General features: G+C 51.1%; 1 protein-coding gene across 3 annotated transcripts in view; it reads right to left on the bottom strand.

Moving 5' to 3' along the window:
- Window positions 1–15,652, bottom strand: part of slc9a5 (solute carrier family 9 member A5) — a 78,957-nt gene that overhangs the window by 28,561 nt on the left and 34,744 nt on the right. Inside the window, exons 2-5 of one of the 3 annotated variants that reach the window (XM_071400414.1) lie at window positions 11,556–11,717; window positions 11,289–11,429; window positions 7,949–7,966; window positions 6,768–6,913 (exon numbers count right to left, since the gene is read on the bottom strand). In XM_071400414.1, coding sequence (XP_071256515.1) covers window positions 6,768–6,913; window positions 7,949–7,966; window positions 11,289–11,429; window positions 11,556–11,717 — 467 coding nt within the window. Of the gene's footprint in view, window positions 1–6,767; window positions 6,932–7,083; window positions 7,102–7,948; window positions 7,967–11,288; window positions 11,430–11,555; window positions 11,718–15,652 lie in introns of all 3 variants that reach the window. The other 2 variants (XM_071400413.1, XM_071400411.1) reach the window with 2 other exon arrangements.

The following is a 15,652-nucleotide window of genomic DNA, read 5'->3' as shown; positions in this document are numbered from 1 at the left end:
TGGGAGGGAGGGAAACGGAGTACGGTTAACCAGACCTGGGAGGGAGGGAAACGGAGTACGGTTAACCAGACCTGGGAGGGAGGGAAACGGAGTACGGATAACCAGACCTGGGAGGGAGGGAAACGGGCAGCACACACAGAGTCCAGGAGGGCAGAGCCCAGGAGGGCAGCACAGAGTCCAGGAGGGCAGCACAGAGTCCAGGAGGGCAGAGTCCAGGAGGGCAGCACAGAGTCCCAGAGTCCAGAGGGCAGCACAGAGTCCAGGAGGGCAGAGTCCAGGAGGGCAGCACAGAGTCCAGGAGGGCAGCACAGAGTCCAGGAGGGCAGCACAGAGTCCAGGAGGGCAGCACAGAGTCCAGGAGGGCAGCACAGAGTCCAGGAGGGCAGCACAGAGCCCAGGAGGGCAGCACAGAGTCCAGGAGGGCAGCACAGAGTCCAGGAGGGCAGCACAGAGCCCAGGAGGGCAGCACAGAGTCCAGGAGGGCAGAGTCCAGGAGGGCAGCACTGAGTCCAGGAGGGCAGCACAGAGCCCAGGAGGGCAGATCCCAGGAGGGCAGATCCCAGGAGGGCAGCACAGAGTCCAGGAGGGCAGCACAGAGTCCAGGAGGGCAGCACAGAGCCCAGGAGGGCAGCACAGAGTCCAGGAGAGCAGCACAGAGTCCAGGAGGGCAGAGCCCAGGAGGGCAGCACAGAGTCCAGGAGAGCAGCACAGAGTCCAGGAGGGCAGAGCCCAGGAGGGCAGCACAGAGTCCAGGAGGGCAGCACAGAGTCCAGGGGGGCAGCACAGAGCCCAGGAGGGCAGCACAGAGTCCAGGAGGGCAGAGTCCAGGAGGGCAGCACAGAGTCCAGGAGGGCAGCACAGAGTCCAGGAGGGCAGAGCCCAGGAGGGCAGCACAGAGTCCAGGAGGGCAGCACAGAGTCCAGGAGGGCAGCACAGAGTTCAGGAGGGCAGAGCCCAGGAGGGGAGCACAGAGCCCAGTAGGGCAGCACAGAGCCCAGGAGGGCAGCACAGAGCCCAGGAGGGCAGCACAGAGTCCAGGAGAGCAGCACAGAGTCCAGGAGGGCAGCACAGAGCCCAGGAGGGCAGCACAGAGCCCAGGAGGGCAGCACAGAGCCCAGGAGGGCAGAGCCCAGGAGGGCAGCACAGAGTCCAGGAGGGCAGCACAGAGTCCAGGAGGGCAGCACAGAGTCCAGGAGGGCAGCACAGAGCCCAGGAGGGCAGCACAGAGTCCAGGAGAGCAGCACAGAGCCCAGGAGGGCAGCACAGAGCCCAGGAGGGCAGCACAGAGCCCAGGAGGGCAGCACAGAGCCCAGAAGGGCAGCACAGAGCCCAGGAGGGCAGCACAGAGCCCAGGAGGGCAGCACAGAGTCCAGGAGGGCAGCACAGAGTCCAGGAGAGCAGCACAGAGTCCAGGAGGGAAGCACAGAGGCCAGGAGAGCAGAGGCCAGGAGGGCAGCACAGAGCCCAGGAGGGCAGCACAGAGCCCAGGAGGGCAACACAGAGTCCAGGAGGGCAACACAGGGCAGCACAGAGTCCAGGAGGGCAGCACAGAGCCCAGAAGGGCAGCACAGAGTCCAGGAGGGCAGCACAGAGCCCAGGAGGGCAACACAGAGCCCAGGAGGGCAGCACAGAGTCCAGGAGGGCAGCACAGAGCCCAGGAGGGCAGCACAGAGTCCAGGAGGGCAGCACAGAGTCCAGGAGGGCAGCACAGAGTCCAGGAGGGCAGCACAGAGGCCAGGAGAGCAGAGGCCAGGAGGGCAGCACAGAGCCCAGGAGGGCAGCACAGAGCCCAGGAGGGCAGCACAGAGCCCAGGAGGGCAACACAGAGCCCAGGAGGGCAGCACAGAGTCCAGGAGGGCAGCACAGAGCCCAGAAGGGCAGCACAGAGTCCAGGAGTGCAGCACAGAGCCCAGGAGGGCAACACAGAGCCCAGGAGGGCAACACAGAGTCCAGGAGGGCAGCACAGAGTCCAGGAGGGCAGCACAGAGCCCAGGAGGGCAGCACAAAGCCCAGGTCCACCATCATTAGGTGGCTGTATATAGTACCTGTCCTATATCACACATTTACAACGGTGTATTAATACATGTGTGAATTTGGGAAAGTGTTTTTTATACGGGACAGGGTCTCCATATCCCAACTCCTCCTGAGACACCCTCAGAGAGCGGGGTCACGGACAAGGTCAGACATTATCAACCCTGGAAGTGCCTTGGGGTGGCACATGGACAGGTTTTACACTTTGTCGGCTTGGGGATTCGAACTAGCGACCTTTCAGTCACTGGCTCAACGCTCTAACCGCTAAGCTACCTGCCTCCTAATGTGTAAATCCCTCCTCTTCAGTTGACCAGGGTATTCATGGAGCTGTGTGAATCCCTCTTCAGATGACCAGGGTATTCATGGAGCTGTGTGAATCCCTCCTCTTCAGTTCACCAGGGTATTCATGGAGCTGTGTGAATCCCTCCTCTTCAGTTGACCAGGGTATTAATGGAGCTGTGTGAATCCCTCCTCTTCAGTTGACCAGGGTATTAATGGAGCTGTGTGAATCCCTCCTCTTCAGTTGACCAGGGTATTCATGGCGCTGTGTGAATCCCTCCTCTTCAGATGACCAGGGTATTCATGGTGCTGTATGAATCCCTCCTCTTCAGATGACCAGAGTATTCATGGAGCTGTGTAAATCCCTCCTCTTCAGTTGACCAGGGTATTAATGGAGCTGTGTGAATCCCTCCTCTTCAGATGACCAGGGTATTCATGGAGCTGTGTGAATCCCTCCTCTTCAGATGACCAGGGTATTCATGGAGCTGTGTGAATCCCTCCTCTTCAGATGACCAGGGTATTCATGGAGCTGTGTGAATCCCTCCTCTTCAGATGACCAGGGTATTCATGGAGCTGTGTGAATCCCTCCTCTTCAGTTGACCAGGGTATTCATGGAGCTGTGTATATCCCTCCTCTTCAGTTGACCAGGGTATTCACGGAGCTGTGTGAATCCCTCCTCTTCAGATGACCAGGGTATTCAAGGAGCTGTGTTAATCCCTCTTCAGTTGACCAGGGTATTCATGGAGCTGTGTGAATCCCTCCTCTTCAGATGACCAGGGTATTCATGGAGCTGTGTGAATCCCTCCTCTTCAGATGACCAGGGTATTCATGGAGCTGTGTGAATCCCTCCTCTTCAGATGACCAGGGTATTCAAGGAGCTGTGTGAATCCCTCTTCATATGACCAGGGTATTCATGGAGCTGTGTGAATCCCTCTTCATATGACCAGGGTATTCATGGAGCTGTGTGAATCCCTCTTCAGATGACCAGGGTATTCATGGAGCTGTGTGAATCCCTCCTCTTCAGTTGACCAGGGTATTCACGGAGCTGTGTGAATCCCTCTTCAGATGACCAGGGTATTCACGGAGCTGTGTGAATCCCTCTTCAGATGACCAGGGTATTCACGGAGCTGTGTGAATCCCTCTTCAGATGACCAGGGTATTCACGGAGCTCAGTGGAAGGCTGCTGTAAGCATGCGTTGATGCTCTATATAGAGTTGTGAGGTGTGTTTTAATAAGGGCTGCTGGGCGTGATCGTCAGAGGGTAAATCGTGATCGCTCTCTAAATCCTGGGTACTTTACCAAATTTAAGGTCACAGGTCATATAAACAAAAGGAGCTTGTTGTGGCGGGTTTAGTGGGTTGGCTAGGGACAAACAGAGAAATGAGAAGGGGGGGCAGAGAGAGAGAAGAGAGGGGGACAGAGAGAGAGGGGAGAGGGGGACAAACAGAGAAATGAGAAGGGGGGACAGAGAGAGAGAGAAGAGAGGGGGACAAACAGAGAAATGAGAAGGGGGGGCAGAGAGAGAGAAGAGAGGGGGACAGAGAGAGAGGGGAGAGGGGGACAAACAGATAAATGAGAAGGGGGGACAGAGAGAGAGAGAAGAGAGGGGGACAAACAGAGAAATGAGAAGGGGGGACAGAGAGAGAGAAGAGAGGGGGACAGAGAGAGAGGGGAGAGGGGGGACAGAGAGAGAGAGAGGAGAGAGGGGACAAACAGAGAAATGAGAAGGGGGGACAGAGAGAGAGAAGAGAGGGGGACAGAGAGAGAGGGGAGAGGGGGGACAGAGAGAGAGAGAGAAGAGAGGGGGACACAGAGAGAGAGAAGAGAGGGGGACAGAGAGAGAGATGAGAGGGGGGACAGAGAGAGAGAGAAGAGAGGGGGACAAACAGAGAAATGAGAAGGGGGGGCAGAGAGAGAGAAGAGAGGGGGACAGAGAGAGAGATGAGAGGGGGGACAGAGAGAGAGAGAAGAGAGGGGGACAAACAGAGAAATGAGAAGGGGGGGCAGAGAGAGAGAAGAGAGGGGGACAGAGAGAGAGAAGAGAGGGGGGACAGAGAGAGAGATGAGAGGGGGGACAGAGAGAGAGAGAAGAGAGGGGGGACAGAGAGAGAGGGGAGAGGGGGGACAGAGAGAGAGAAGAGAGGGGGGACAGAGAGAAGAGAGGGGGACAAACAGAGAAATGAGAAGGGGGGACAGAGAGAGAGAAGAGAGGGGGACAGAGAGAGAGATGAGAGGGGGACAGAGAGAGAGGGGAGAGGGGGGACAGAGAGAGAGGGGAGAGAGGGGGACATTGCCACCTAACAGGAGGCAATTCCCTGGAGAAGAGTCCCCTAAGCAAGCTGGTCTTGAGGCTCTGTTCACAAACACAAACAGACCCCACAGAGCCCCAGGACAGCAACACAATTAGACCCAAACAAATCATGAGAAAACAAAAAGATAATTACTTGACACATTGGAAAGAATTAACAAGAAAACAGAGCAAACTAGAATGCTATTTGGCCCTAAACAGAGAGTACACAGTGGCAGAATACCTGACCACTGTGACTGACCCAAACTTAAGGAAAGCTTTGACTATGTACAGACTCAGTGAGCATAGCCTTGCTATTGAGAAAGGCCGCCGTAGGCAGACATGGCTCTCAAGAGAAGACAGGCTATGTGCACACTGCCCACAAAATGAGGTGGAAACTGAGCTGCACTTCCTAACCTCCTGCCCAATGTATGACCATATTAGAGAGACATATTTCCCTCAGATTACACAGATCCACAAAGAATTTGAAAACAAATCCAATTTTGATAAACTCCCATATCTACTGGGAGAAATTCCACAGTGTGCCATCACAGCAGCAAGATTTGTGACCTGTTGCCACAAGAAAAGGGCAACCAGTGAAGAACAAACACCATTGTAAATACAACCCATATTTATGCGTATTTATTTTAACTTGTGTGCTTTAACCATTTGTACATTGTTACAACACTGTATATATATAATATGACATTTGTAATGTCTTTATTGTTTTGAAACTTCTGTATGTGTAATGTTTACTGTTAATTTGTATTGTTTATTTCACTTTTGTATAATATCTACCTCACTTGCTTTGGCAATGTTAACACATGTTTCCCATGCCAATAAAGCCCCTTGAATTTAATTGAATTGAATTGACAGAGAGAGACAGAGAGACAGACACAGAGAGAGAGACACACTCTGTCTTATCCATGTTCATTTATAAGATTTATCAGCCAGTCAGCCTTTGTCTTGTTCATTTATAAGATTTATCGGCCAGTCAGCCTTTGACTTATTAATTTATAAGATTTATCAGCCAGTCTGGACAACTCAACAGAACCTGACCACAGCATGTGTGTGTGTGTGTGTGTGTGTGTGTGTGTGTGTGTGTGTGTGTGTGTGTGTGTGTGTGTGTGTGTGTGTGTGTGTCTGGTGTAGAGATGTGATGGCGAGGCTACAATGAGCCAGGTCAGCCCCCCGCCCCCCCCCTGACCCTCTCCACTCCCCTTCAGAACTCCAGGTGTGCCTCAATGGTCGTGTCCCAAATGGCACATAGTGCCCTACTTTAGACCAGAGCCCATAGGTCAAAAGATGGGCCCTGGTCTAAAAGTAGGGCACTAAATAGGGACTAGGGTGCAGATTGAGACTGTCCAGCGGCTCTCACCAGCCCCCCCCCCCTCTCTCCAGCCCCCCCCCCCCCTCTCTCCAGCCCCCCCCCCTCTCTCCAGCCCCCCTCCCCCCTCTCACCAGCCCCCCCCCCTCTCTCCAGCCCCCCCCCCTCTCTCCAGCCCCCCTCCCCCTCTCACCAGCCCCCCCCCCTCTCTCCAGCCCCCCTCCCCCCTCTCACCAGCCCCCCCCCTCTCTCCAGCCCCCCCCCCTCTCACCAGCCCCCCCCCCTCTCTCCAGCCCCCCCCCTGACCTTCAAAGCGTCCCTGTCTCTATGGTTACCTGTCTGTAAAACCCTCGTTTCCCAGCAGGAGGAATCAACCAGAGTGTCAGTTGGTCTGTTGCTGTTTGAACGTGAGTCAGCGCGCGCACGCGCGTGTGTGTGTGTTAGTTAGTGAGGTGTGTGTGTATGAATGCATGTGTGTCAGTTAGTGAGGTGTGTGTCAGTTAGTGAGGTGTGTGTGTGTGTGTGTGTGTGTGTGTGTGTGTGTGTGTGTGTGTGTTAGTTAGTGAGGTGTGTGTGTCAGCTAGTGAGGTGTGTGTGTGTGTGTGTGTGTGTGTGTGTGTGTGTGTGTGTGTGTGTGTGTGTGTGTGTGTGTGTGTGTGTGTGTGTGTGTGTCAGTTAGTAAGGTGTGTGTGTGTGTGCGTGTGTCAGTTAGTAAGGTGTGTATGTGTGTGTGTGTGTGTGTGTGTGTGTGTGTGTGTGTGTGTGTGTGTGTGTGTGTGTGTGTGTGTGTGTGTGTGTGTGTGTGTGTGTGTGTGTGTGTCCTCCGAGTTACAGGTGACTCACCACGGTGACGGCGTCGTTAAGCAGGGACTCTCCGAAGACGATGATGAAGAGAGTCTCGTTGACGTGGACCTCCTCGAACACGGCCAGCACGGCTACTGGGTCCACCGCAGAGATCAACGCTCCAAACAACAGGAACTCCATCAGACCTGCCTGAACCTTCTGGTCTGGACACACAGAGACACATCAGACCTGCCTGAACCTTCTGGTCTGGACACACAGAGACACATCAGACCTGCCTGAACCTTCTGGTCTGGACACACAGAGACAGTTCAGACCTGCCTGAACCTTCTGGTCTGAACACAGAGACACATCAGACCAGCCTGAACCTTCTGGTCTGGACACACAGAGACACATCAGACCTGCCTGCACCTTCTGGTCTGAACACACAGAGACACATCAGACCTGCCTGAACCTTCTGGTCTGGACACACAGAGACACATCAGACCTGCCTGAACCTTCTGGTCTGGACACACAGAGACACATCAGACCCGCCTGAACCTTCTGGTCTGGACACACAGAGACACATCAGACCTGCCTGAACCTTCTGGTCTGGAAACACAGAGACACATCAGACCTGCCTGAACCTTCTGGTCTGGACACACAGAGACACATCAGACCTGCCTGAACCTTCTGGTCTGGACACACAGAGACACATCAGACCAGCCTGAACAGAGACACATCAGACCTGCCTGAACCTTCTGGTCTGGACACACAGAGACACATCAGACCTGCCTGAACAGAGACACATCAGACCTGCCTGAACCTTCTGGTCTGGACACACAGAGACACATCAGACCTGCCTGAACCTTCTGGTCTGGACACACAGAGACACATCAGACCTGCCTGAACCTTCTGGTCTGGACACACAGAGACACATCAGACCTGCCTGAACCTTCTGGTCTGGACACACAGAGACACATCAGACCTGCCTGAACCTTCTGGTCTGGACACACAGAGACACATCAGACCTGCCTGAACCTTCTGGTCTGAACACAGAGACACATCAGACCAGTCTGAACCTTCTGGTCTGGACACACAGAGACACATCAGACCTGCCTGCACCTTCTGGTCTGAACACACAGAGACACATCAGACCTGCCTGAACCTTCTGGTCTGGACACACAGAGACACATCAGACCTGCCTGAACCTTCTGGTCTGGACACACAGAGACACATCAGACCCGCCTGAACCTTCTGGTCTGGACACACAGAGACACATAAAACTGTCAGGGTGCAGCCTATTGGCTACTGTCTAAACTGTCAGGGTACAGCCTATTGGCTACTGTCTAAAACTGTCAGGGTACAGCCTATTGGCTACTGTCTAAACTGTCAGGGTACAGCCTATTGGCTACTGTCTAAACTGTAAGGATACAGCCTATTGGCTACTGTCTAAAACTGTCAGGGTGCAGCCTATTGGCTACTGTCTAAACTGTCAGGGTGCAGCCTATTGGCTACTGTCTAAACTGTCAGGGTGCAGCCTATTGGCTACTGTCTAGACTGTAAGGATACAGCCTATTGGCTACTGTCTAAAACTGTCAGGGTACAGCCTATTGGCTACTGTCTAAAACTGTCAGGGTGCAGCCTATTGGCTACTGTCTAAAACTGTCAGGGTACAGCCTATTGGCTACTGTCTAAAACTGTCAGGGTACAGCCTACTGGCTACTGTCTGAAACTGTCAGGGTACAGCCTATTGGCTACTGTCTAAAACTGTCAGGGTACAGCCTATTGGCTACTGTCTAAAACTGTCAGGGTACAGCCTATTGGCTACTGTCTAAAACTGTCAGGGTACAGCCTATTGGCTACTGTCTGAAACTGTCAGGGTACATCCTATTGGCTACTGTCTAAAACTGTCAGGGTACAGCCTATTGGCTACTGTCTAAAACTGTCAGGGTACAGCCTATTGGCTACTGTCTAAACTGTAAGGATACAGCCTATTGGCTACTGTCTAAACTGTCAGGGTACAGCCTATTGGCTACTGTCTAAACTGTCAGGGTACAGCCTATTGGCTACTGTCTAAAACTGTCAGGGTACAGCCTATTGGCTACTGTCTAAAACTGTCAGGGTACAGCCTATTGGCTACTGTCTAAACTGTCAGGGTACAGCCTATTGGCTACTGTCTAAAACTGTCAGGGTACAGCCTATTGGCTACTGTCTAAAACTGTCAGGGTACATCCTATTGGCTACTGTCTAAAACTGTCAGGGTACAGCCTATTGGCTACTGTCTAAAACTGTCAGGGTACAGCCTATTGGCTACTGTCTAAACTGTCAGGGTACAGCCTATTGGCTACTGTCTAAAACTGTCAGGATACAGCCTATTGGCTACTGTCTAAACCTGTCAGGGTACAGCCTATTGGCTACTGTCTAAAACTGTCAGGGTACAGCCTATTGGCTACTGTCTAAAACTGTCAGGGTACAGCCTATTGGCTACTGTCTAAAACTATCAGGGTACAGCCTATTGGCTACTGTCTAAACTGTCAGGGTACAGCCTATTGGCTACTGTCTAAAACTGTCAGGGTACAGCCTATTGGCTACTGTCTAAAACTGTCAGGATACAGCCTATTGGCTACTGTCTAAAACTGTCAGGGTACAGCCTATTGGCTACTGTCTAAAACTGTCAGGGTACAGCCTATTGGCTACTGTCTAAAACTGTCAGGGTACAGCCTATTGGCTACTGTCTAAAACTATCAGGGTACAGCCTATTGGCTATTGTCTAAAACTGTAAGGATACAGCCTATTGGCTACTGTCTAAACTGTCAGGGTACAGCCTATTGGCTACTGTCTAGACTGTAAGGATACAGCCTATTGGCTACTGTCTAAACTGTCAGGGTACAGCCTATTGGCTACTGTCTAAACTGTAAGGATACAGCCTATTGGCTACTGTCTAAAACTGTCAGGGTACAGCCCATTGGCTACTGTCTAAAACTGTAAGGATACAGCCTATTGGCTACTGTCTAAACTGTAAGGATACAGCCTATTGGCTACTGTCTAAACTGTAAGGATACAGCCTATTGGCTACTGTCTAAACTGTAAGGATACAGCCTATTGGCTACTGTCTAAACTGTAAGGATACAGCCTATTGGCTACTGTCTAAACTGTAAGGATACAGCCTATTGGCTACTGTCTAAACTGTAAGGATACAGCCTATTGGCTACTGTCTAAAACTGTCAGGGTACAGCCTATTGGCTACTGTAAATGCGTGCCGGAAGTTTCACAAAATTCTCACAACTTTCAAGTTTCCGCTCACAAGACCTAAAATTGCTCAGAGCCCCAAAACATTAGAGGGAACATTGGTCATGAGTGTATACAGGTGTGTGTCCGGCGGGTCCTTTCCTGTTCAGGACAACCCAGGCTATCACACATGGCCTCCTTGTAACGGTAGATCAAACGTAACCATCATAAACGTTGACGCTGTAAAGTGACGTGAAGTTTTCAGGCTGAAATGTGAAGTGGACATTTGGCCTGATAGGTCGTTGGCTTGTATGACATCAAAGCAGTATTTATTCTAATCCTCAACACCTAGACGTCTCTCGGTTTACAGCATTTCAATCAGACAACAACAAATGTGTAAAAGTTACCCGATTAGTGGGAGGGACGGGGGTAACAGCGGCTTGACTCACCTCTGACCCCCAGCGGCTTGATGCACCTCTGACCCCCAGCGGCTTGACTCACCTCTGACCCCCAGCAGCTTGACTCACCTCTGACCCCCCAGCAGCTTGACTCACCTCTGACCCCCCCAGCGGCTTGACTCACCTCTGACCCCCCAGCAGCTTGACTCACCTCTGACCCCCCCAGCGGCTTGACTCACCTCTGACCCCCCAGCGGCTTGACTCACCTCTGACCCCCCAGCGGCTTGACTCACCTCTGACCCCCCAGCAGCTTGACTCACCTCTGACCCCCCAGCGCCTTGACTCACCTCTGACCCCCCCAGCAGCTTGACTCACCTCTGACCCCCCAGCAGCTTGACTCACCTCTGACCCCCCCAGCAGCTTGACTCACCTCTGACCCCCAGCAGCTTGACTCACCTCTGACCCCCCAGCAGCTTGACTCCCCTCTGACCCCCAGCAGCTTGACTCACCTCTGACCCCCCCTAGCAGCTTGACTCACCTCTGACCCCCCCTAGCAGCTTGACTCACCTCTGACCCCCCCAGCAGCTTGATTCACCTCTGACCCCCCCAGCAGCTTGACTCACCTCTGACCCCCCCTAGCAGCTTGACTCACCTCTGACCCCCCCTAGCAGCTTGACTCACCTCTGGCCCCCCAGCAGCTTGACTCACCTCTGACCCCCCCAGCAGCTTGACTCACCTCTGACCCCCCAGCAGCTTGTCTCACCTCTGACCCCCCAGCAGCTTGACTCACCTCTGACCCCCCAGCGGCTTGACTCACCTCTGACCCCCCCAGCAGCTTGACTCACCTCTGACCCCCCAGCAGTTTGACTCACCTCTGACCCCCCCAGCAGCTTGACTCACCTCTGACCCCCCAGCAGCTTGACTCACCTCTGACCCCCCCAGCAGCTTGACTCACCTATGATCCCCATCAGTTTGACCCCGTAGAGGCAGAAGCCGGTACAGAAGGCGTTCCAGAGAGTCCCCACCACAGCGTACAGTAAGATGGTTCCCAGGTTGTCAAAGAAGAGCCTCGCGGGCATGAAATACCCGGCGTCACCTAAATCAAATCAAAAGATTATCTGTCATATGCACAGGATACAGAGTACACGGGACAATGACCTGCTGACTTGTGAGGAATTGTGGGAAATGCGGTTGAGATCCCCCCCAGAGAGAAGGCACCTACCTACGATGGTGGGCAGGAGGAAGAGGAAGAAGAGGCCGGGCTCTAGCTGATACAGCTGTTTCTTACTGGTCAGCAGTACGATGCCACCCAGTACCAGGCCCAGTAAGATCAACATACAGCTCTCTGGAACCACCGTGGTGAACCGCTGGGAGAAGTGGAACACTGGAGAGGAGACGGAAGGAGAGGACAGAGAAGAGGAGAGGAGAGAGGACAGGAGAGGAGAGAGGACAGGAGAGGAGAGAGGACAGAGGAGAGGAGGAGACAGGAGAGGAGAGAGGAGAGAGGAGAGAGGAGAGGAGAGAGGAGAGGACAGGAGAGGATGGGACAGGAGAGGAGAGAGAACAGGAAAGGAACACAGACACATTTAAACATAGCTATCATATAGGTAACATACATCCAATAGTACCAGGCCCAGCAGAATCACATTAGATGGTACCAGGCCCAGCAGAATCACATTAGATGGTACCAGGCCCAGCATAATCACATCAGATGGTACCAGGCCCAGCAGAATCACATCAGATGGTACCAGGCCCAGCAGAATCACATCAGATAGTACCAGGCCCAGCAGAATCACATCAGATAGTACCAGGCCCAGCAGAATCACATCAGATGGTACCAGGCCCAGCAGAATCACATCAGATAGTACCAGGCCCAGCAGAATCACATCAGATGGTACCAGGCCCAGCAGAATCACACCAGATGGTACCAGGCCCAGCAGAATCACATCAGATGGTACCAGGCCCAGCAGAATCACACCAGATGGTACCAGGCCCAGCAGAATCACATCAGATGGTACCAGGCCCAGCAGAATCACACCAGATGGTACCAGGCCCAGCAGAATCACATCAGATGGTACCAGGCCCAGCAGAATCACATCAGATGGTACCAGGCCCAGCAGAATCACATCAGATGGTACCAGGCCCAGCAGAATCACATCAGATGGTACCAGGCCCAGCAGAATCACATCAGATGGTACCAGGCCCAGCAGAATCACATCAGATGGTACCAGGCCCAGCAGAATCACATCAGATGGTACCAGGCCCAGCAGAATCACATCAGATGGTACCAGGCTCAGCAGAATCACATCAGATAGTACCAGGCCCAGCAGAATCACATCAGATGGTACCAGGCCCAGCAGAATCACATCAGATAGTACCAGGCCCAGCAGAATCACATCAGATGGTACCAGGCTCTCAAGGATAATCAATGGAAATAGGATGCACCATACTTATGTAAATAAGGTATTTCAGAATTTTTTTTTTTAATACATTTGCAAACATTTCTAAAAACCTGTTTTCGCTTTGTCATTATGGGGTATTGTGATGTCATTATGGGGTATTGTGATGTCATTATGGGGTATTGTGATGTCATTATGGGGTATTGTGATGTCATTATGGGGTATTGTGATGTCATTATGGGGTATTGTGATGTCATTATGGGGTATTGTGATGTCATTATGGGGTATTGTGATGTCATTATGGGGTATTGTGTGTAGATTGCTGATTTCAAAAAATATTTTATCAATTTTAGAATAAGGCTGTAACGTAACAAAATGTAGAAAAAGTCAAGGGGTCTGAATACTTTCCAAAGACATTGTATGTTTTTTCCACCATCACTATTGTCAACACTATCACATCAGCTACAGTATATCAGTTATCAGTCTGTTCTCTTGTCCCATCACTACTGTCATCACTATCACATCAGCTACAGTATATCAGTTATCAGTCTGTTGTCTTGGTCCATCACTACTGTCAACACTATCACACCAGCTACAGTATATCAGTTATCAGTCTGTTCTCTTGGTCCATCACTACTGTCACCACTATCACATCAGCTACAGTATATCAGTTACCAGTCTGTTCTCTTGGTCCATCACTACTGTCAACACTATCACATCAGCTACAGTATATCAGTTACCAGTCTGTTCTCTTGGTCCATCACTACTGTCAACACTATCACATCAGCTACAGTATATCAGTTACCAGTCTGTTCTCTTGGTCCATCACTACTGTCAACACTATCACATCAGCTACAGTATATCAGTTACCAGTCTGTTCTCTTGTTCCATCACTACTGTCAACACTATCACACCAGCTACAGTATATCAGTTATCAGTCTGTTGTCTTGTTCCATCACTACTGTCAACACTATCACATCAGCTACAGTATATCAGTTATCAGTCTGTTCTCATCACTGTCGCCAAGACCCCAGACAGCCATCTGCTGCGTTACGAAACAATTCCAGAAGGAACAGAAGAAGCTGAACAGAGCGATTGATGAAGCGGGTTCCCTTGGAGATGGAATTCACAGTGTGTCCTGTGGAGAGAGAGATGGTACGCTGAGCGCTCTGCGCCACTGTGATCTCTGCCCGTGTGGACGTTCAATACAACGTCCCCAATAACGTAGGTTTATATAGTATTAAAACTATAAATCTAATCACGGACCAGTATTCAGACTACATTGAACAGCATGAAGGGGAGTTAAATCCCTGTGCTTTGTGCTGACGCCTGTATTGAACGAGACATTGTGGTGCCACAGCAGGGCAAGAAACAAACCAGTCAGTAAATAGAATGGAAAAGATAATCAAAGGAATGAAACAAGTCTGAGATACTGTCAAGTTGTCTAGGTGTTATAATTATTTCAGCTCTACCCAAACTTGAAAACGGCTTGCTCAACCCGTGAAGGATGCAAAGGGACAACTCAATTCCTTTCCAGTGTTTTATTATGGTTTTGATGCCATTTGTTGAATATGTTGAAACAGTTGATTTGTTGAATAGAGTAGTTGAATGACAGAGGAATAAGGAATAGGGAATAGGAATAGCAATAGCAATAGGTTGATAACCTTAAACAGAGAATAAACATGCATTATTTTACACTAAACAATGCATGACACAGCAACAAAGCATGGCTTTGAATAAAGTAACAGTTTAAACAATTTAATCTAGCACTTCTAGCAATTACTTCTGCAGTCAGAAAATATCCACAACAAAAGTCACCACTACCAGAGTTAAACATGTAAATTGTGCTAAGCACTGGATGCAACATAATAAATCATTCCAAACATTACATACCAGTTGCGTCTTTAGGGTTGAACAATGAGCTGTGTGTATGTTGAGGACCAAACATTTTATACCCATGCTTATCTGCCAGGTGCGCATGTAAAAGTAGTCCCTCCAGAAATCCTGGCTCAATTTTTTAGTTCCACCTGTGTTATCTGCCCTCTTGAGGCCTGGAGTTCTTTAAAGGAAGAGCTGCCATTGTGCTCATGTTTTGAGTGTTCTGTTTTTTGACGCAACAAAAGGTAGAGAACCCACCACTTCAATGTAGTGGACAGTGTCTGAGATACTGAGGTAGAGAACCCAACCCTTCAATGTAGTGGACAGTGTCTGAGATACTGAGGTAGAGAACCCAACCCTTCAATGTAGTGGACAGTGTCTGAGATACTGAGATAGAGAACCCAACCCTTCAATGTAGTGGACAGTGTCTGAGATACTGAGGTAGAGAACCCAACCCTTCAATGTAGTGGACAGTGTCTGAGATACTGAGGTAGAGAACCCAACCCTTCAATGTAGTGGACAGTGTCTGAGATACTGAGGTAGAGAACCCAACCCTTCAATGTAGTGGACAGTGTCTGAGATACTGTGAGGTAGAGAACCCAACCCTTCAATGTAGTGGACAGTGTCTGAGATACTGAGGTAGAGAACCCAACCCTTCAATGTAGTGGACAGTGTCTGAGATACTGAGGTAGAGAACCCAACCCTTCAATGTAGTGGACAGTGTCTGAGATACTGAGATAGAGAACCCAACCCTTCAATGTAGTGGACAGTGTCTGAGATACTGAGGTAGAGAACCCACCACTTCAATGTAGTGGACAGTGTGACCTGGTGTTCCCTAACAGTAAGGGGTTACTATGGAAACCTCCTGGTGTTCCCTAACAGTAAGGGGTTACTATGGTAACCAGTAATCAGGCCGTAATGAGGTATAAGAGCTGTGCTACCTAGTTAGTATGACATCACTCATGTAGAGCTCAGCTCATGGCCACTGTGTGTGTGTTAGTGATGTGTGTGTATTAGTGTGTGCCTGGTGTGCGTGTGTGTG

The sequence above is a fragment of the Salvelinus alpinus genome, chromosome 5, assembly GCF_045679555.1.
Source record: "Salvelinus alpinus chromosome 5, SLU_Salpinus.1, whole genome shotgun sequence".
NCBI classification, from domain to species: Eukaryota; Metazoa; Chordata; class Actinopteri; order Salmoniformes; family Salmonidae; genus Salvelinus; species Salvelinus alpinus.
Note: the sequence above shows the minus strand (reverse complement) of the source record. Positions and strands in the feature narration are given on the sequence as shown.